Source organism: Nothoprocta perdicaria, unplaced genomic scaffold, assembly GCF_003342845.1.
Source record: "Nothoprocta perdicaria isolate Ctin4 unplaced genomic scaffold, notPer1 scaffold_342, whole genome shotgun sequence".
NCBI lineage: Eukaryota > Metazoa > Chordata > Aves > Tinamiformes > Tinamidae > Nothoprocta > Nothoprocta perdicaria.
This window is the reverse complement of record NW_020455580.1, coordinates 297,323-316,356: the sequence shown is the minus strand read 5'-3', so window position 1 is coordinate 316,356 and position 19,034 is coordinate 297,323. Positions and strand designations below refer to the sequence as shown.

The window sequence follows — 19,034 nt, the reverse complement described above, 5'->3', positions numbered from 1 at the left end:
TTACCGAGCGACGCATCACGGGACCATTTAGGGACCCAGCAGGGATGTAGATTTCTATCTGCTTGGAAGCAACATCCATTCAGAGGTCTAAGCACACTCAAATCCTGAAATATTGAAAAAGAACAGCGCTTTCACATGGCCGAGGCACATGTGTGCGGAGCGTGATGGCACACTCTGCTCCTGCAAGCGAAGGCCCTGAGTCTTGTGGGAGCGCGCAGAAGGCACTCTGCATTGCTGAGCTGCAAGCACCAGCGTCTTTGAGGTGCTCTTCCAGCTTGCTTGCAGTTGCCCGCTCCACCCATGCGCAAACTGGGCCTGGAGGGGCCATCAAATGAGGTGCTGGGCAGAGCAGTGAGATGGTGGGACTGAATCTGGGCTTGTGAGGCATTCCTGTAGTGATCCAGCTTTTGTTCTGCCCTATTTAAGGGAGCGGGATGTTATCTGTATCAAGCAATCAGGACACGCAAAGACTAGGCAAGAGGTTTCTGATGGTGTAAAGGGGGATGACCCCACAGTTGTATCCTCCCATCAGTCTTGAGACACTGGGTTAGAGAAGCATTCTGTGGTCTGAGGGGCAGGGGGTGGAGCTGGCAGGAACCTGCTGGGAAGGTAGTAGCCCTCAGTCTCGGCAGTCAGGAGGAGAGAAAGGGACAATGTGTGTCAAAGCTTTCATGACTGTTGTCCATACTGGAGCTGATGTGGAAGCTGTAGCTCTGCCCTTGCAGGACTGTCCTGGGTACAAGAACCCAGGGGAAGTGGATTTATCTGTTTCCTCCCAGAAGCAGGAGAAACTTTCCTGCTTTCAGGAGTCTGACTGCATGAAGCATCCTGCAGTTGTGTGAGGTTTTGCTGCCCCTGGAGAGTTACAGGATGCAGAGACTCTGATGCATCTTCCTAGGTTCTCAGGCTGCGGTACAGGAGCAGGGTGAGTGTGTGCTACTTGGTTTTGTGGGAAAAGAGGTGTAATGAGGTGTCAGCCACAGCTCCTTCCCTCTGGGGAAGGAGAACTTCAACTCTGTCCCTCTGAATGGCAGAGCTAGGAGGATGGTGATCAATGGTGCTGAGTCCAGTTGGAGGCCTGTAGTTAGCAGTGTCCCCCAGGGGTAAGTCCTTGGTTCAGTCCTGTTCAGTTTGTTCATCAGTGACCTGGATGAAGGGACAGAGTGCCCCTCAGCAAGTTTGCTGCTGATACCAAACTGGGAGGAGTAGCTGATAGCCCTGAGGGCTGTGCTGCCATCCAGAGGGACCTGGACAGACTGGACCACTGGGTGGTGAGAAACCTCATGAAGTTCAACAAGGGCAAGTGCAGGGTCCTGCACTTGGGGAGGAATAACCCCAGACACCAGTACAAGGTGGGGAATGACCTTGTGGAGAGTAGCTCTATAGAGAAGGACCTGGGTGTCCCGGTGGATGACAAGTTGACTGTGGGGCAGCAGTGTGTCCTGGTGGCCAACAAGGCCAATGGGATCCTGGGGTGCATTAAGAAGAACACCACTAGCAGTCGAGAGGTGATTGTCCCCCTCTACCCTGCCCTGTTGGGTCCACCTGTGGAGACTGTGTCCAGTTCTGGGCTCCCCAGGGCAAGAGGGATGTGGAGCTGCTGGAGAGAGTCCAGTGCAGGGCTATAAGGATGATCAGGGGCCTGGAACATCTGCCCTATGAGGAAAGGCTGCGAGAGCTGGGCCTGTTCAGCCTGGAGAAGAGGAAGGCTGAGGGGGGGATCTGATAAGTGTTTATAAATACCTCAAGGGAGGGACAGGGATAGGACAAGAGGAAACAGCCACAAACTGAATCACCAAAAGTTCCACAGAAACTTAAGGAAAAAAAATCTTGACAGCGAGGGTGACAGAGCCCTGGAACAGGCTGCCCAGAGAGGTTGTGGAGTCTCCTTCTCTGGAGATTTTCAAAACCTGCTTAGATGCAGTCCTGTGCCATGTGCTCTAGGTGCCCTTGTGTGTGCCCAGAGGTTGGACTAGATGATCTCTAAAGGTCCCTTCCAACCCTTAAGGATTCTATGAAACAGCTGAGCTGAAATTGAAATATGGGAGCAGAATGCTTCTGCACTAGAAATGTGATAGGGTCACTTCAGACTAGAAGCAGGCCAGAAGATTGGCTTTGATACCATGTTCCTGATCCTGCTATGTTCCCAGCTGATGGCTGTAGTGTTCTACAGCCTGGAAGTGTCTGGGCTCTGCTAGTACCATTCTGAGCATGCTGGCATTCATGTTGTCCCATGACCTTCCAGTGGCTTGTTTGGGACTGGCTGAGTGGGTGTCATCCACGTTTAAAAAAAGTAACTAACACTGAGCTGCTTCTTTCCATGTTCTTTTGTCTTCCCTTCTCTGAGTGCTGTCCAAGCTATGATGAGGTCTCTTGGTCCTTGCTAATGACTGTACTTGGTGACCTCTGTAGTGCATAGTTTCACTTTCCAGCTCTCTGACTTACTTGGCAGATGCATCATGCTGCTTCCTATGGGAATAGGCTGGCAGCCAACAACTCCCAGTCAAGGAGATGGTGGTTGTGATGGTCTGACTGTCAAGCAATGCTCCTAGGCCATGTGGCCTTTAGTACTGCTCCTTCCTGGTTAATCGTGTGAGCTATCTATTGAAATCTTCTGGTATTATATTGGGGCTTTTGAATGATGTCAAGTGTGTTTGGGAGTGACAAGTGACTTCTGCAGCTTGGAAAAAGGAGCAGTCTCCTTGGACTTGCTTATGGCTTCTGGTTAGGTGCAGCAAGACACCGTAAGAGCTGGCTTGTGAGTGACATCTGAAGGGCCTGTTGTGCCTTGGAGAAAGAACAGGGACAGACCCCAGATTCTCACAATGATGTCCTTGCAGAAGTCTGGGATGCATATATGGTGGTGAAGTGGCTTTCCAACAATAGCTGCAGAAATGGCATTCTAGGATAGGTTAAGGAAAGGAGGTCTAGCATGGGAATGTGCTTCATCCCTGTAGGTATGGCTGAGAGAGAACTGGAACTTTCATCAGTCTCTTCTGGAGTGTTTTGTCACCTTCTCTTGTGCGTTTGGCAACGTCTAATCTATAAGTAATCTTTCCAAGTTTCAGCATGCATTGAGATCCAGTCAAGGAACAGAGTCCAAACTCTGTTCAACCTGAACTTGCTTTCCTATGGTCCTGAATCTGTCTTGTAAAGGTCTAAATCCTTCACTTGAAATAAGGAGAGGACTTAATGTATCTGATAGAGGAAAGAAGTTCTGTAATGAAGGGGAGTGTTATCTGTGAGGCTGCCTTTGACAGCTGACAACTTTCATTGCACCTAGCTTCTGAAGCAGGTCTGCAGTCTACTCCCCTTCTGGTACTAAACATTTCATTAGACCTCATTGGACTCTCCTCTAGGTACGGACGCTGTTTGTCAGTGGCCTTCCTGTGGACATCAAACCCAGAGAGCTTTACCTGCTCTTCCGACCATTCAAGGTAAGAAGGCTTGTCCTGCCCAAGCTGCTCCAAGGAGCATGCAGCTCTGAGTGTTGTCTGGGATGCTGGGTGAGCAGCCTCCACAGCAAGACTGTGTTCTCGCTGTGGCTGCTGTGAAATGGAGGCTTGCAGCTCTGGGAGGAGTGGACCGGCCTGCTGCTTCTGACAGCACAAGACCAAAATGGGAAAGAGACTAAAGGTCTGTGACTTATCTCAGCTTGAGTGCCTTCAAACGAGGGCTTTTGTGGGGAAGACACTGTCTTGTGGCTAAAGTTGTCTGTGAGAGGGAAGCAAGGATTACGTGGGAAACGGGACCTTTTGTGAAAGCTTTGGGAATCTGATAGGAAGCCAGCATGATATCTCACAGGTTGCATTCAGCAAGGTAATGTCCCTTGGAACTTGCTGGTGAAATCATCCCAACTCCAGAGAAGGCTGCATGGTCAGCCTTGCTGCCCAACTGGACCAGCCCAGGGTGCTTCCTTGGCTCTGGGATGTATGCTTATGGACCAGGCTCAGACTGCACAACTGTCCATCCTTTGCTGGTAACTTCCCTTTGGCCACGCTGCAGGTTGGATGGCTTTCCTCCTTCCATGCACAGATGTTTGATTGCTGTATAGATGTGGCTCCACAGGTCTGCTCAAAGCAGCCAGTGCAGCGTACGGAGGCTGTTGAGGATTGCATGAGGAAATTTCCGGAATACCTGCACTTACTCCATATGATACCACAATCAGTTGCAGAAAGGTCATTTGATGAGCAAGGTCTGTACTGAGGGTCCTTTGTCCTGCACCAACTGACCTTCAACTATGCTGTACTAGTTGGAGGGTACCTGCCCTTTCAGGCAAAGGGGAGTGAACACCGACTGTCCATATTTGCAGGGTAAGGGATAACTTGCAAAGCACACAGTGTGGTTTGCTTTGGGCTGCTTCAACTCTGTCATGACCTATCAGGATATCAACCATGGCGTTACAGCTGGTGGGCTGTCCTTGGGTAAGTGGGTGGCTCACTACCAAGCAAGTACTAAACTCACAAACCAGTCTGCGCCCACGATGATGGTTATGTCCTGAGACTCACAGTTTGCCCAGTCAGGGCAGCAGCATGTCTCCACGTTTGGTTTTGAGTGGCTCGTGCAGGTGATCTGCCTGTACCTATGCAAGACTTGAGAAGCCGGATGCACGGCCAGTGAAGACCTGCATGAAAACGAGCTTCTTCCTAAGGAATCTTTTTTTCATACCTCTCAAGCACAGGGTGCTCTGTGTTCCACAGGTGATAGCCAAGTGGAACTTTCTTAGAAGCTTCATGAAGAACTGTAAAACTTGATTCCTTCCCAAAGGGATAGAATGGACTGACTGAGACACCACTTCTGCTCCTAGAGTAATCTCAACTGTTCCTTTGATGGGGAAGCACAGACCAGTTTAAGGAAAGAGATGTATATGAACCCTTCAACAGACCCTGCCTTTCAAAGAGCTTGGTGCTGCAGGAGCTCCTGAAGCTGTCATGTCATGTCTTACTTGTAGCTTTGCGCCTTCAGGAACTTGATACTGACTTGTTTTCTTCCCTTCTCCAGGGTTATGAAGGGTCACTGATCAAGCTAACATCAAAGCAGGTACCTCTTTCCTCCTGGCTGGGTATTTTGGGTTTCTGCTAGAAGAAAACTAAACTTGCTGAGAGGGAAGGTGGAATGGATGCCATTTCATTGTGTGGTATACTGTGTTCAGCATACACAGCTGGACTGTGCTCATACACATGGTCCTGGTGGCCCCAAGCACTTGGCATATGCCAAATGTGTCCGTATCTTCCCTAACTGTGCTGAGCTGCATAACCTGCTGCCTTTACTCATCCCTCACTGGGTGAGACCCGATGTTTCAGCCTGTTCTGGCAGGAACCTTCTATCCAATTCTAACTGATTTTGGCAATATAACTGTGGTTGGAATAAGAACTATGGTCAGAACTGAAACTTGTTGCCTGGGAGCGGGGCTGTTGAAGAGAAGTGCTCCCATGTGTAGGAGCACTGAGGCATTTGGTGTAGTGGGAGCTGGTGGAGAGCAGGAGTCTTGGACCTCTAGCTCTATGCAAAAGGTACCTTCTGTAAACTTGGGTGGTCTCCTTGGATTCCTGTGAATTTCAACATGAAGGTCGGCAGGATAGTCTGAAGAGGTGGAAGAATGACTCAAACTGCAAATCTGAAACTCAAACTGAAAATTGTCATTATTTCTTCTAGCCAGTTGGTTTTGTGACATTTGACAGCCGGGCTGGTGCAGAAGCAGCGAAGAACGCCTTAAATGTGAGTACCTGATGTAGGGGGAACCCCAGGGAGGGCTGAGCTGGGCCATATGCTGAGCTGTGGGCTAAACTGACACTAGTCTTGTCTGTGATATAGGAAGGGCCAGGCTGGTTCCTAGCTCCCTGTAGCCGTGAGGCAAAATAGGCAACTGAGACCTTGTCATGCCATACCAAGCACATAGAGCCTCACTTGCATTTAGCATAGACTGGTAGTGAGAAGTCCTGTGAAAGAGTTATCTGGCCATGAGGCTTGCTTGGTGCTGGTGGCCTTGTTAAAGTTTTGCTTACCAAATGCCCTGATGCCAAGTGTGCGGCAGTTCAGAGCAGGGCATTGCCCTGGACTTTGGTCTGCAGAACCTCTGCCGCTGGAAATTGCCTGCTTCAGGAAGGCATGGAGTAAGGAAATATGCCTCCCATGTGCCTGTTTCCATGGCAAGCCATGCGGCAGGGCCAAAGCTGTCTGGTACTGGACTCCTTAGCATGCTCACTACAAATTGTTGCAGCGAGGAAAGGGACACGAGGAATGTGGCAAGTACTGCTTGAGCTATCTGCATCCTTTGTGGCCCAGTAGAAGTTAGTGGGATCTAGGCAGTGAAACCTTTTGAGATGCTTCTGCCCTGTTGTAGAACCTGCCTCCAGGAGCTGGGCATGTGGCTGTGTCTCTGCCCGGGTTAGCAGTAGGTGTAGCAGCACCACAGCCTAATTTTTATTGGTACTTCCTAGTCCAGCTCCTGCAAAGTCATCTTCCCTGGCCGCTGCTGATAGCAGTCATGGCAATGCTTGCTGGTGAACTGCACATGGAGAGCAATGGTGCATCTTGGTGGTAGTAGTGGGCCTTTTCCTAGCTGTGTGGTCTTATATCAGCTGAATGTGGAAACCCAAGCCTATGGGAGCTCGAGTGTTGCATTGAACATGTGACTGCAGCACAATGGCCTCTGTTCCCCAGTTAGGCTTTGCTCTGTGAGTAGATGCAGCCTCTTCTTGGACTGGAAACCTCCCTACTCAGAGACTCCTATGCTTTCTCCTGCCACAGGGCATCCGCTTCGACCCAGAGAACCCCCAGACCTTGCGGTTAGAGTTTGCTAAAGCCAACACAAAGATGGCCAAGAGCAAGCTGATGGCCACACCAAACCCCACCAATATCCACCCCGCCCTGGGCGCACACTTCATTGCACGAGACCCCTGTGAGTATGCCGGGAGGCAGCATGAGGTTGGGCCTTGTCCAACCTGGGAGGTGTCCACCAGGAAAGCAGTGCAGATTTTCATTGAGCTGAAAATCCAGAGGTTCCCATGTAGGCTGTTGGGACCAGCTACTAAACTACTGTCACCTTGTGTCCTCCTTCTCTAGATGACCTGACTGGAGCAGCTCTCATTCCAGCATCCCCTGAAGCATGGGCTCCCTACCCTCTGTACACCACGGAGCTAACCCCTGCCATCCCCCATGCTGCGTTCACGTACCCAGCGGCTGCTGCTGCGGCTGCTGCTCTTCACGCTCAGGTGAGTCGCCCCAGGCCTCCCTTGCTAAGAACTGAGCTCTCCTCTCTCCCCCCATCTCCTGGTGCTTATCCCCTTGGGTCTCTGCTTGGTTGGCTTGACCCTAGCCTCTGCACCTTGGCTCTTGGGTCTGTTCCTTGGGTCTGTGCGAGGCCCCTAGGCCCGAACAAACCACAGGGGAATTACTAAAGCACTGGCTAACGAGTAAACGGATGACCTGAGTGCACTTGGAGCTCAGCACTGATCTGGGACCCTGTGGGTCCAGCCTGCTTCCCTGCTAGAAAAAGGCAGCTGGGGAAAGTCAGTGTTCAGTTTTGGCTGGCTCTGATGGTCTCTGTGGCCAAAGAACTGTGTTGTGGGACTGCTGTGAGGAAATGACATGCCAGTGAATGAAATAGCTATGAAATGTCCTCCTTGAAATTGGAAGTTGCAGTGAAGGCTGCCGCTTAGCTTGCTGCTGAAGCCAGGGCTCACCTGGGAACCTACTTGGGCTACATGACTTGGATATACTTCTGAGGCTGAAGTGGATGTCCTGTAAAACAGGAGTTATCAGAGTCCTAATACAGCAAGGAGCAGGAGATCTGTTCATGGGGTGGAGCTAGCCCCTCTGGAAGCAAGTTAGTGAGTTGTGTGTGGACATATGGAGATGCTGGCAGTGCTGCATCTGACAGCCTGGTATCTAAGAGAATCTGGTTGCTGACAGCTAAGGTATAGGAATGTCTGTGCTTTAGTGCTTTAATGTTCTGAGACCAACACTTTTCCTGAACATAAATGACCCTGAAACTGGAAATGCAAGGAGAAAGCCCAAGCTGGACAAACAGAGATGATTTCTTCTAATTCTAAGTTAATGCACCTGTTTTGGGGCACTTGGAATAGTGAGCCCTGAAACTGTGAGCCCTGCCCCTACCCTGCCTGGTGTTATCCACTGACTGCACACTGCTTTTTGTCTCTGCTCCTGTAGCAGTGTCATGGGGAGCCAGGGCAGTGGTGACTCTAGGCTTAGTCCACAGAATATCCGGGTTTAATCCTTACTCTGCCCATCCTGCCAGGCAGTGTTGCCCTGCTGGACTCTTTCCTGCTTAGCTGGAAAGGAAGAGGAGCTGTGTCCTCTCCTCTCGTCCACCTGTCTGACAGTTCAGTCAACATTTCAGCGTGCTTCTGCAAGCATCTTGACTGTGTAACTGTCTGGCTTCAACCCAAGCATGTTTTCTCGATGCTATAGAGAGAAACTGGAGGGGATGCAAACTACTGGCCAGCCTGGGCGTATCTGTCTTCCCCCCTCGTTTGCTTGCGGGTCTCTGCTGCTTTTGTCCTGCCAGTGAGGTAGTTTTGGGTTGAGGTTTCTACAGGATAGGTGAGATGTGAGGCCCAGGACAAGGCCAGGCACTGACCTGCTATTTCAAGAGTCTCCAGAACCAGGTGGTTTGAGATAGGCTGGTCCTTTGCTAGATATTGGCAGCTCCCTGCTGAAGAGCTGTGTTTGCTGGCCTTGTCCAACAGTTATCAATGGTGCCTATGGCTGCTGGAGCACCTCTATGCTCTCTGCTCCAGGGTAGCTCAGGAAAGTAGACTTCTGCTCCCTTCCCTGCCCCTTGCAGGGCTAGGAGTGCTGTTGATGGCTCAGTTACCTGTCAGGAAGGGCTGAGAAAGCCCTCTCTGGATGGCAGAGATGGCTGAGGGATGTGAAACTATTACTGTGGATCCTTCAGAGAGGATCACTTGTGTGCAGAGACTGTTAAGTGCAAGGGTTGAAGCTTTACCTGTCTCTTTACATAGAGCATGGTGGGGGAGGTACAGTTTTCCCCTGCTGAAACAGGGAGGTATCAGGAAGGCCTTCAGCCAGATCTTCTCCCTTTGGGGAGAAGGTTTTAGTTCATGCCATCCAGCTGACAGGTTAGGCAGCTTTGCCTTCAGGCTTGAAGAGTGACCCCTTATAAAGCCGTTTGTGCCCATAAGCTTTAGGGAGCCAATGCGGCCCTTCCAGGCCATGGTCATGGCCAGACCAGCACTCTGCTGCAGAAAAGCAGCCAGGCTGGCCCAGTAGTTGCAGCTGCTCCTCAGTGCTGAGCTCGAGCTGGCGGTGACCTCGCAGGGAGATGTGGAGCAGTATATGTTACCCATAAAGTTTTATGGAGTTAAACATTACTCAGGCTGGCAGTTCTGAGCTGCCTGATCTGTAGGCTTGGAGTCCTTTCCCTTGCGGAGCTGAGGCAGGGTAGAGGGAGCAGATGTTTGCTCATGAACTGCGCTAAAAGATTTGATGTTGGTGGTGGTGTGCTGAGCCCCGTGCTTTTGCTGGTGGTGACCTGCTCACCTGGCACGGGGAATGTGCTGTTCTCCAAGGTAGCAGCTCCTCCTGCTCCTGGAATCAACATTGCTTGGAAGAAGCTCATGGAGATGGCTGGAGCTACAGCAGCTCTGTAACCATTGGTCCTAGGAAGAGCACCTAGTAGGAGGCACAAGCTGAGAAGAGAGCTTGTAGCAAAGGGGTTAAGCTTCAAGCTCATCCTCTGGCTGCTCCGTGTTGCAGTCTGGTAGTGAGCAGGAGCCAAGGTGGCTGCCCTGTCATCTGCTTGTGCAACCTCTTCAAGAGCTGCTCAGAGGGCAGGAGATGGCACAAGACCACCTTGGCCTCAGTCTGTACACCAGGAATCCTTGGTAAGCTGCTTGCGGACTAGACTGACTCCTGCTCCCGTGCTGCTGAGTTGGGGCAGTGCTCTCCAGGTTGATGTAGCTGTGACTGACCCGAGACTGCCTGCTGAAAACCTCTGTCCATGGGAACTCCATTGACTTTTAAGCTTGTCCCGTTTGCCTTCCCTTCCTCCCACCCTCTCTCAAATCCCTCCTTTGATGTCCCTAGTGAACTCCAGCCATGATGCCAGCGCAGGCTAGCCCCGAAGCTCAGAGCTGTCCCTGGAGATGGGACACGCTAGTGATGCCTTATTGCAACTAGTGGAGTGGCTGTACTACAGCTCCATCCCTAGAAGTGTTAAGCATGATGGCAGCCACGTCTGGGAAGACTGGTAAGGTAACCATCTCTCCTCCAAGGTGCACCATGGGATTTGCAAGCTTCTGCCCATCTCTGTAGCCCATATCTCCCTGGCAACCCAGTGCATGGGCCTCACGCTACCCACCCACCAGAGCCTGGAGAATGAGATGCCAGGCGTTCTTTCTAACCCACATCTCTGACTTGGCAGCACACAACATGGCACACACAGCATGGCACCATCTTACATCAGCTCCTCCCAGCTGAGCCAGGCTCGGCCAGGTCTCACCTGTGGGAGGGGGAAGCAGCCTGGTCGAGCCGGGGCAGAGACAACCCTGCCTCTCTGTGCGAAAGAAACCTTGTCTCTCCCCAACCACAACCCTTCAAGGGCAACCAGAAATACACCCTGACCTCACTCCTAGCACACGGTGGGGGAGGTGAGTGACGTGATAGCTGAAGCACACAACTAAATTCTACTGGGCACGTTAGACAACAGCACTTGCCAGTCACTTTATTCCAAGATTGCATACCGGGACAGACCTGACCTTAATGATGGGTCTAATCTCACCTCTTTCCTCTTCAGTTCCTGGAAATGAAGCCAGCTTCTACCTTGAGCTTGGCTTCTCTTTGCAGCCTGAAGTCACAGGCAGGATGCAGATCTTGTGAGCCATAACAAAGGAGTAGGGGAGGATGGGAGTTGTTCAGGAGCTTTGGATCTTGGGGAGGCGTGGAACTGGCTTTGCCCGGGAATAGATGGCGTGGAAGATGGTTGCTGTAGCCAGCACTTACTGAAATCTTGGGGTTAGTGTGGTGTTATGCTTCTGACTCATATTTCTCATGCAGTGCTTCTTGACAGGCTTTTTTTTTTAAAAATAAATATTTATTTTGCTTTTTGGTAGTGATGCTGGGGCAAGGGGAGCCATGAAAAATGGGGGCCAAGGGCTGCCGTTGTCCTTGGAGGATGAGCAGGACTGGCATGCATGCATGTTGAGTTGACCCCTGGGAAAAGGGGTGGGCTTGACACTAGGATAGAGGCAAGACTACAGCTTGTCTGTTTTTCCTTAAATCTGGCTGATGGCTTCATTTAGTGCCTTTGTGATGAAGCCAGGCTTTGTTGTCTCTGATGTAAAACCGCTTGTTTTGGAGCGCCGCTAACCCAAGCTCTGAGCAGACAGGAGGGAGATAGCAGGGGCCCTCGCTGCTCCTGGAACTCTTGAGTGAAGAGATGCCTCCAACTTGGCAGCACCTCTGAAAGCAGGAATCTGCTAGGGGCAGGACTTGCAGAACAAGGCACGAACATGGAAGTGCCTGATCATGGGTATATGGGAGAAGCTGGTGGTGACCACCACTGGGTACTTGTAAGTAGATCAGGTTAACCTGCTGGGTAGCTGGAGCCTGCCTAGAGTAGATGTTTCTAAGGCAGGAAGCAGATCATGTAGTGAAAGGTCAAAGCTTCCTATGCCACTAGAGATGGGCTGGCAAGGTGCTCTCAGCCTCTGCGTCACTACCCATGGTAGTGGCCTTGTCTGGAGGCTGCGAGTGGATTGTGGTGGTGGCCATCCAAAGCTGAGACCTGCCTAAGTAAACGGTGAAAGGAAGGCACAGTCCCAGGTCTGCTCTGCGTCTATGTGGAGGTGAGGAGTCCAGCAGGACCCTGAGGCATCCCAGCACTGGATGGAGGCAGAGCCCATTGATGGAAGGGGAGGACAGTGCTTTGAATAATTCTCCAGCCTTTCTTTTCTGACTGCTGCCCTGACTAGCTTGGAACAAACTATGTCTGAGAATGGGCTTGGCTGTTGTGGATGGACATGTGGCTTGTTCCAGGAACTGCAGCCTGCTGTTGACTCTAGAGAGTGGAGAACATGGACCATTTCCTCTGAGAATGGACTTGGCTGGTGTGCTGCTCACGTACCTGGCTCCAGTTGAAATGCTGTTTGCTGGGCTGTGTGGGTGCCACTGGCCTGGCCATGAGCAGTGGGTATCTGTGTTGACCTACTAGAGTGCAGAGATCCTATCTTTACTGCTGAGCTCTGGCCTGCCTTCAGGGTCCCTTCTGTGAGGTCACCAGGGCTTCATGTTGTGGTAGACAGCTCTGTTAGAGTATTCTTGGGATTGAAGGCCAGAAATGATAACTTGTCTGTGGCTGTCGCCACGCTAACTGTTCAGGCAATCTCTGTGTTTTGTGCATGTGAAGCACCCTGCAAGACCTTCATGACTGTGATGTTTTCCTCAACTCCAGTGCCACTGACTGGGCAGGCAGAACTCTTCCCCAAGCCAGCATTTCATCGTACCCAGAAAACTGCAGGTGGAAGCCATTCTTGGCTTCTCCATGTACCTGCTGAGTAGGAATTATCTCATAAAACATACACACCTGACCTAGTGTGGTCAGCGCTAACTTGCCTTGTCTCAAACCCCATCAGAAAAGTAGCATAATCCACTGCCATCTTGGGGGGGAAAAAAAAGAAATGTGTGTTTGTGGTTTGCTAGCTGGATATGTCATCATGAGCTGTAGCATTAGGCTGCCTTGAGGTCCAAGGAAGTGCAGGGCACTGCATCTTGTGTAGAAGAGGCATTTCAACAGACATGTCATTTCAACAAGGAGCGTCAGAGCCTGTCCTTTCCTGCAATGCTCCTCAACAGGGTGCAAGGCATGCTGATCCTTCAACTTTCCTTGACTGTAACTGCCTAGAGACACACACATTCAACTGCAGCAAACTTTTCCTGATGTAGCTTGAGCTGCTTGTGTCTTGCAGCTCAAGCTACATCAATAACATGCAAGAACTTGGATGCTTGTCTCCTTAGCCTTAAGGCAGATGGCTTGAGTGAAGCATCTGCTGCTGAGGTCAGAGGGACTTGGCTGAAGAGCATTAATTGATAATGTTAGTTTCCTGTGGATGCATCTTTGCAGGCTGTCCTTGACTTCCTTGACTGTGATGGGTGAGGTGGTATCTTGTAGGTTCCCGTCATTTCCTCCTGGCTGGAGGAGAACAACTCTTGCTGAACCTCTCTAGTCTGTTCAAGGCCTGCATCTGGTCACCTTTGGGTTGGGGGAAGTGATGACTGATGACATGTGGCTTCCTTTGCTTAGGAGATGAACAGCATGTTCCCATCTGTGCTGCAAACTAGCTTGCCAGTGTGAGGATATCTCGGAGCAATTTGAAGAGGCTTTTTTTGCAAGTCTGCAGGTAGTGATTAAATGCAGCTTTGGAACATGCTCGTTGAGGTCTTATCATTTCCCAAGAGCACAACTGGTTTGTCCCTACCTGCACAAGGAGGCTTTCCTTGTACTAAAGGAGACACCTGGCTATGGCTGTGTCTGTTCCAGTGCTAGGCATGACCCCAAACATATCCCCAGGATGTACAGGTTGACTGCTGAGTGAAGATGACCAGACTGAGAAGTGACTAAGGAAGAAAGACATAGTCTATGAGTAGCTTGAAGAGAGATGTGGGTTCTTGGTGTGTGTCCTTTGCTTGCTCCTCCCTGCCCTCAGCCTTTTCTGCAAAAGGAATTGCTTTCCATATGTGTGGTGGAAAGGTGAGCAGAAGCTTCAACTCCGAGCATAATTGGGAGAGGTGTTGAGGGACTTAAAGCAGAGTGAAGTTCTAAAGGGAATTTTTATCTATATTTTTTTTAATTTCCTGACCAGCTTATAGCTTCTTTATAGTTTAGGTAGTTCTGGTGCTGTGCTGTAGCAAGGGAGGGGTTCCAATCTCTGGATGTTTTCTTTGGTCTCTTTATTGTGCCTTGAATATGGCAGATGAAGGCACAAATTACACTTTTTATTTTCCTCCTGTTTTCTAGGGTAGATTTTGCATCTTGCAGTTTGAGGCTAGCTGAAGTCAGCTGGTGGTCTCTTGACCCAATAGGCAGGAGATGTTTGCAGTGGTGTGGCTGGACTCCTTTCCAACTGTGAGCTAATGTGGCTCTAGAAACAATTGCATGACTTCCAATAAAAGCCTCCCTTGCTCTGCTTTTCTAGCCCAGTGTTGGATATCTGTGTCTCCATTTGCTCTTTCTCAGCATTCTCCTTGACAGACATTATCATTTCGAGAGGTAACGTACCTTCTCCAGGAAAGCATTCGGACAGGTCTTGCTGGGTTGCAGCTGTCTGAGACAACCCTAAGAGGTCTCTTGTGTTCTGGTCTCCTCTTTCCAATCACACCAGGAGCTCTCTCCACAGTGCCTCTTCCTGGCCAAAGCAAGGTGCTTTGAGGGACAAGAAGGGAATACTTGACAGACTCCACTCTGAAATGTGCCCTCTGGGCTCCTCTTGGCTGGGTGTTGCCTCTAATTTGGCTCTTCCAGTGCTTTATGCAGCCTTTCAAGTATCCCTTCTAGAAAGGGGATGTTCCTGCCTTATCCCATCAAGACTCTATTCTTCCCGTGGCCTGAAAGACCTGGCAGGGTTCACCTTGAATGCCTTTCACAGCTTTGGCCTGTGCTCAGGATCCCCACATCTGCGTGTGTTCCTGACAGGTTCTAGACTGACCTTCCCTGGCTGCTGGGCTTGTGCTCGGAGGAGCTCCTGCCATTTCACAGCGGCACAGGACAAGCAGGGTATATGGCAGGTGGGGCTGTTGCACATCAGGCTGGTGGGGTTGTGTACATAAGCATCAGACCTATGGGAGGAAGGCAAGGAGAAGGGGTCCAGCAGCAGTGTAGGTTTACTTAGTGCCAGAGCTGAGAATGGCATTTGGTTTAGGAGGAACACAAGGGTGGTTGAAACTGGAGGTGCTGGAAGCTCTGACCAGGCTTGGAATAAGAGGCAGATGTAGGGCAAGGGCTAGTTCATCCAATTTAGACGTCTTCAGGAGGCCAATAGGTCTGCTAGGCTTGGGGAGTGGAGTGGGGGCTGGCTGTCTTGCACAGCTGCTGTGTCTGCTTATATAAGCTCCCGTTGAGCCCGGGGCTGGTGGCGTGGGATGGAGGCTATTCTCAGGGTTAAGCACTTCCAGCCTAGCAAACGAATCGGGAGTTTCCTGTTGCTGTAGGACAGGAGGAAACTAATTCCAGCTGTCTAGGAGAAGGATGTCAGAGTGGGAGACCCTGGCCAGGGAGGAGAGCTTCAGCCCACTGGCAGCTGAGGATAAGTGGTTTGGCTGAGCAAGCATCCTCCCTAGGGACAGGACTGAGGGGAGAAGTGACCCTGCTGTGGTGTTTCCCTCAAAGTGCATCAGGGATGTTACTGCTTGGAGGGGGCTGTGAGTCTTTCTGACCTGTATTAGTGCAAGGAGATACCATGCTAGAGGGCAGCATGGTGTTTCCAAGTCAGGGAGTGAGGCTGCAGCTAAGCTGGGTCCCTCTTGCAGGTAGGCAATAGCTCCTGGAACCCTTCTATAAGGAGGCTGTGGCATCAACATCTCTTGAGTTTGCTGCATCTTTTACATCTACATCACTGTGCAAAGACTCTAGCTTCTCCATCAGGTGATGGATCTCTCCACTTCTTCAAGGGATAAGGAGAGCGGGGTTTAAAGCAACCATTGAGGTTGAATCTGGCATGAATAGGGATGATGAGCTTTGGAGGATCCTCATGTTCAGCTCTGCTCTGAAGATCAGTGACATAGCTTTGGGAGGTCCCATGTACCTAGAGTCTCTAGCCTGGCACTCATTCTGCTTTTCTCCTAAACTCCTCTGCTAATGTCCACTGTTCTTCTGCATCAAGACTTGTATTGCACATACCATCCAGTGTAGCTGTCAATGCCAAATTAGATTTCTGGGCTGTGACTATTACTCTCCCATTCCCTAAAGAGACTTGAGATCTTGCCTCAAGAAAGTCTACCTGTCCCTAACTGGGTGCCCTTTCTCAATAGGAGAATACCATATGCTGAAGATGGAGGGGCAGTTGTTTGGCTGCTCTTGGTCTGGAAAGGTGGTAGGTCTGTCTCTTTTGTAATCCCCTCCTCTCCGGCCGTTGAGTTCCTGGATGGTCTGGTAAGGGGAAGAATTAATGCTGAGTTCTTTGGATTTTTTTTTTTTCTGCCTCTTCTCTGTCTTGGGGCCAGACTCCTCCCTTCTGCTGGTTCCCATGGATATACCTGCTGTTCTTGATGTCTGTCTGCACTGAGACTCTGCCTGCCTTCCACCAGCTAGGGAGGAGGAAGAGGGAGAGGGCAACTGTGTTTCTGTTCGCTCTGCAAGCAGCAGCAGGACTGAGCTCCACTCTCTGCTTCTGTTGCTGGCTATGTGTTCAGTCAAGGGACAAATTCATCTCCATCTGCTCCGGAGATACGAAGCTGCTCAGTCCAGCCTGACGTACCAATCCTGTGGACTGAAAAGGAGCAGCTGCATGTCTGATGCTGTTTAGTGGGGTGATGTTAACTTGTGGGATTTACTGACAGGCTGGAGAGTGTCAGTTCAACTACTATTCATGTGCCTGTTCTTCAGGTGCCAATCCATCAGTTCTGAGTAGTAGATGCTGCAGCAAAGACCTGCTAGGGAAGCTTGAGTCTTGCAGCCGGCAGCTCTGCCAAGTGTCTCCATCATGTAAGAGCTGCGACTTGCTTGGCCCCTCTTCTGATGGCTGAGTTGTGGCTTCAAAAGCATCGTGGGCCTCTTGTGATGGATGAGGCAATTCATGCCAACACAGGAAAGCTGCATGGTTCAAGTGCTGTGTCTTGGTGTTTTCCTTGTTGGCCAAGGGCAGAGTGCTCGCCAGCTAAGGCTGACACACACCAGCTGTGTCTTCTGCCCTGCCTCAGTGGGGGAAGGCTGTGAAAGGGGAATGTGTGTGTGGTGGGGATAAGGAACAGCGCATGCCTTTGGAGTGATAAACTTATGGCTTGGTGGCAAGGAGCATTTTGGTTTGAGCATTGTTGCTCTTCACCTTGTAGCGAGACTGTGGCCAGTTGTGTGCACTCTAAGTGTGTGTACCCTAACATTGCTTTTGGGGATGGGGGATCTTCTCCATCTGCTGCCGCCAGAGGTGTTGTACTGGGCCCGTCATAGTCCTGCTCACCCCTCTGAATTTCCAGGGGAGCTCAGTAGCTGCCTGTAGCATTGGTTTGAGTTGGGGTGACACCATCAGGCAGAAGGCGTGGAAGACCTTGCAATGTGCCCCTAGGTGGGCTGCTGGCCCACTCCTAGACATGCGTGACCCGACAGTGCTCCTCAAGTGAGGATCCTGGCACCTGGGCCTGGCATGTGGAACTACCAGGCTTCGGACACTGCCTCAGGAAACGCTGGCTCCTTCCTCACGCGTTGGAGAGACCAGGGAGCCCTGAGGCCGCGAGTGACCACCGCTGACGGCTCTCCGCTGTCCCTCTCTTCCAGATGCGCTGGTATCCTCCTTCCGAAGCTACCCAGCAAGGATGGAAGTCCCGTCAGTTTTGTTAGCTCCTTAGTAAGTAACGACCGGCCCCGGGGGAGGCGGCGAGGGGCGGCCCGGCGGCAGGCCCCGCTCACCGCTGCTCCTCTCCGCAGAGCCCTCTCCTTCCTCGGCGCCGCGTTCCTCCTGCCCGCCGCGCCGGGCACCGCGGCTCGCTCGGGCCGGCTCGCGAGGCCGACCTCCGCCTCGGCCCGCGCCGCGGCCGCCGCCTCCCGCTCTCCTCCCCGGGCGGCTCGGCCGAAGGAATCGAAAGGCCGTGGGGTGACTTTTTTTTCCTTTTTTTGCATGTTTTTCTGGCATGAATTAAAACACTTAACTTGTGTCCGTGTGAGTGTAAGTTTGTTTGTTCTAGCGTTTGTGTCACCGTAGCAACAGGTCTCGGCCCAGCGGTGGATCCAGGCGAGGTTTTTTCTCTATTTTTTTTATTTTTTTAATATATTTTTCTCTTTTTCGGCTTGCTTTGGTGGAGACTTGGCTTTTTGGGAAATACTGTCCTGGTCTCACCCCTTGTCCCACCTCTGCTGCCTTCCCCCTTTGCAGTATGCCCAGAAGAATTCAAAAAATGTTTTTGTTTTCTTTACTTTTTTTTTCTTCAAGTATGATGCACTGGGTTTCTGTTCTCATCCATGCTCCATTTTTTAAAAAGTCAGGGTTATTATAATATTATTATTATTTTCCTCAGACTTCTATATATAGAACGGCTGTAAAATATCTAACTTTTTTGCCTTTTTTGTTGTGTTTTTTTTTCTTTCTTCTCCACATCCTTCTGATTGGAGCAAATCCAGTCCTGCCAAATAATCAGCCATCCTTATGGGAATACCGAACAAAAAATAAAAATAATAAGAAAGTACGAGTATTTTTGTACCATGTGTAATAAGGAAATATTTATGCATCATAAAGAGTTTCTGGTGTGTTTGTGTGCAATTAATTATTATTATTATTATTAAAGAGAAATTGTAATCCTGTAAGATAAGTTAATGTTTAGTTTAAAAAATACAAACAAAAAAAAAAGCTTGAAAGAGAAGGGTTGTCTTCTGTAATGATGATTCAGTCAGGCATAGTAAATGAGAAATTGTGCAATTTTTTTTGTTTTAGCATCTTATTGCTTGGTATTGAAGTGCTTGAGTATTATCTGACCATGGCTGTCTCGCTTGTATTCAGAGTTGAGAATAAGTTGCTATAATTGCTGATCCTATGAGAATGTGAAACTGGATAATATATGAAATGCAAACAAAACAAAAATATACCCAGAGGCTGCTGTGACTCTCTTGCTGTGGTCTGGAGTCTTTTCTTCCAGGGGTTTGGGAGTGGGGATGCTGGGGCCCGTGGGGCTGGAGGGCACATGGGCCAGCCCCACCTGGGCTGTCTTCTCCTGCAGGCAGCACCACCACCTTTGCTGCTGTGTGCCCTACGGTGGGTTGTGGGGGAGTGGGTCCGTATGGCCCCAGGCTTGAAGTCTCTGAGACTGCAGGAAGCTTTTTTCTTCTTTTTTTTTTTTTTTTTTTTTTCTCT

The 19,034-nt window shown here is 50.5% G+C and overlaps 1 protein-coding gene across 1 annotated transcript in view; it reads left to right on the top strand.

Moving 5' to 3' along the window:
- The window catches only part of RBPMS2 (RNA binding protein, mRNA processing factor 2), a 28,756-nt gene extending 11,224 nt beyond the window's left edge, over positions 1-17,532 (top strand). The window contains exons 2-7 of the mRNA XM_026043934.1: positions 3,360-3,437; positions 5,002-5,040; positions 5,656-5,718; positions 6,751-6,901; positions 7,066-7,214; positions 17,468-17,532. Coding sequence (XP_025899719.1) covers positions 3,360-3,437; positions 5,002-5,040; positions 5,656-5,718; positions 6,751-6,901; positions 7,066-7,214; positions 17,468-17,530 — 543 coding nt within the window. The 3' untranslated portion in view covers positions 17,531-17,532. The remainder of the gene's footprint in view (positions 1-3,359; positions 3,438-5,001; positions 5,041-5,655; positions 5,719-6,750; positions 6,902-7,065; positions 7,215-17,467) is intronic.
- The last annotated feature ends 1,502 nt before the right edge of the window (positions 17,533-19,034 follow it).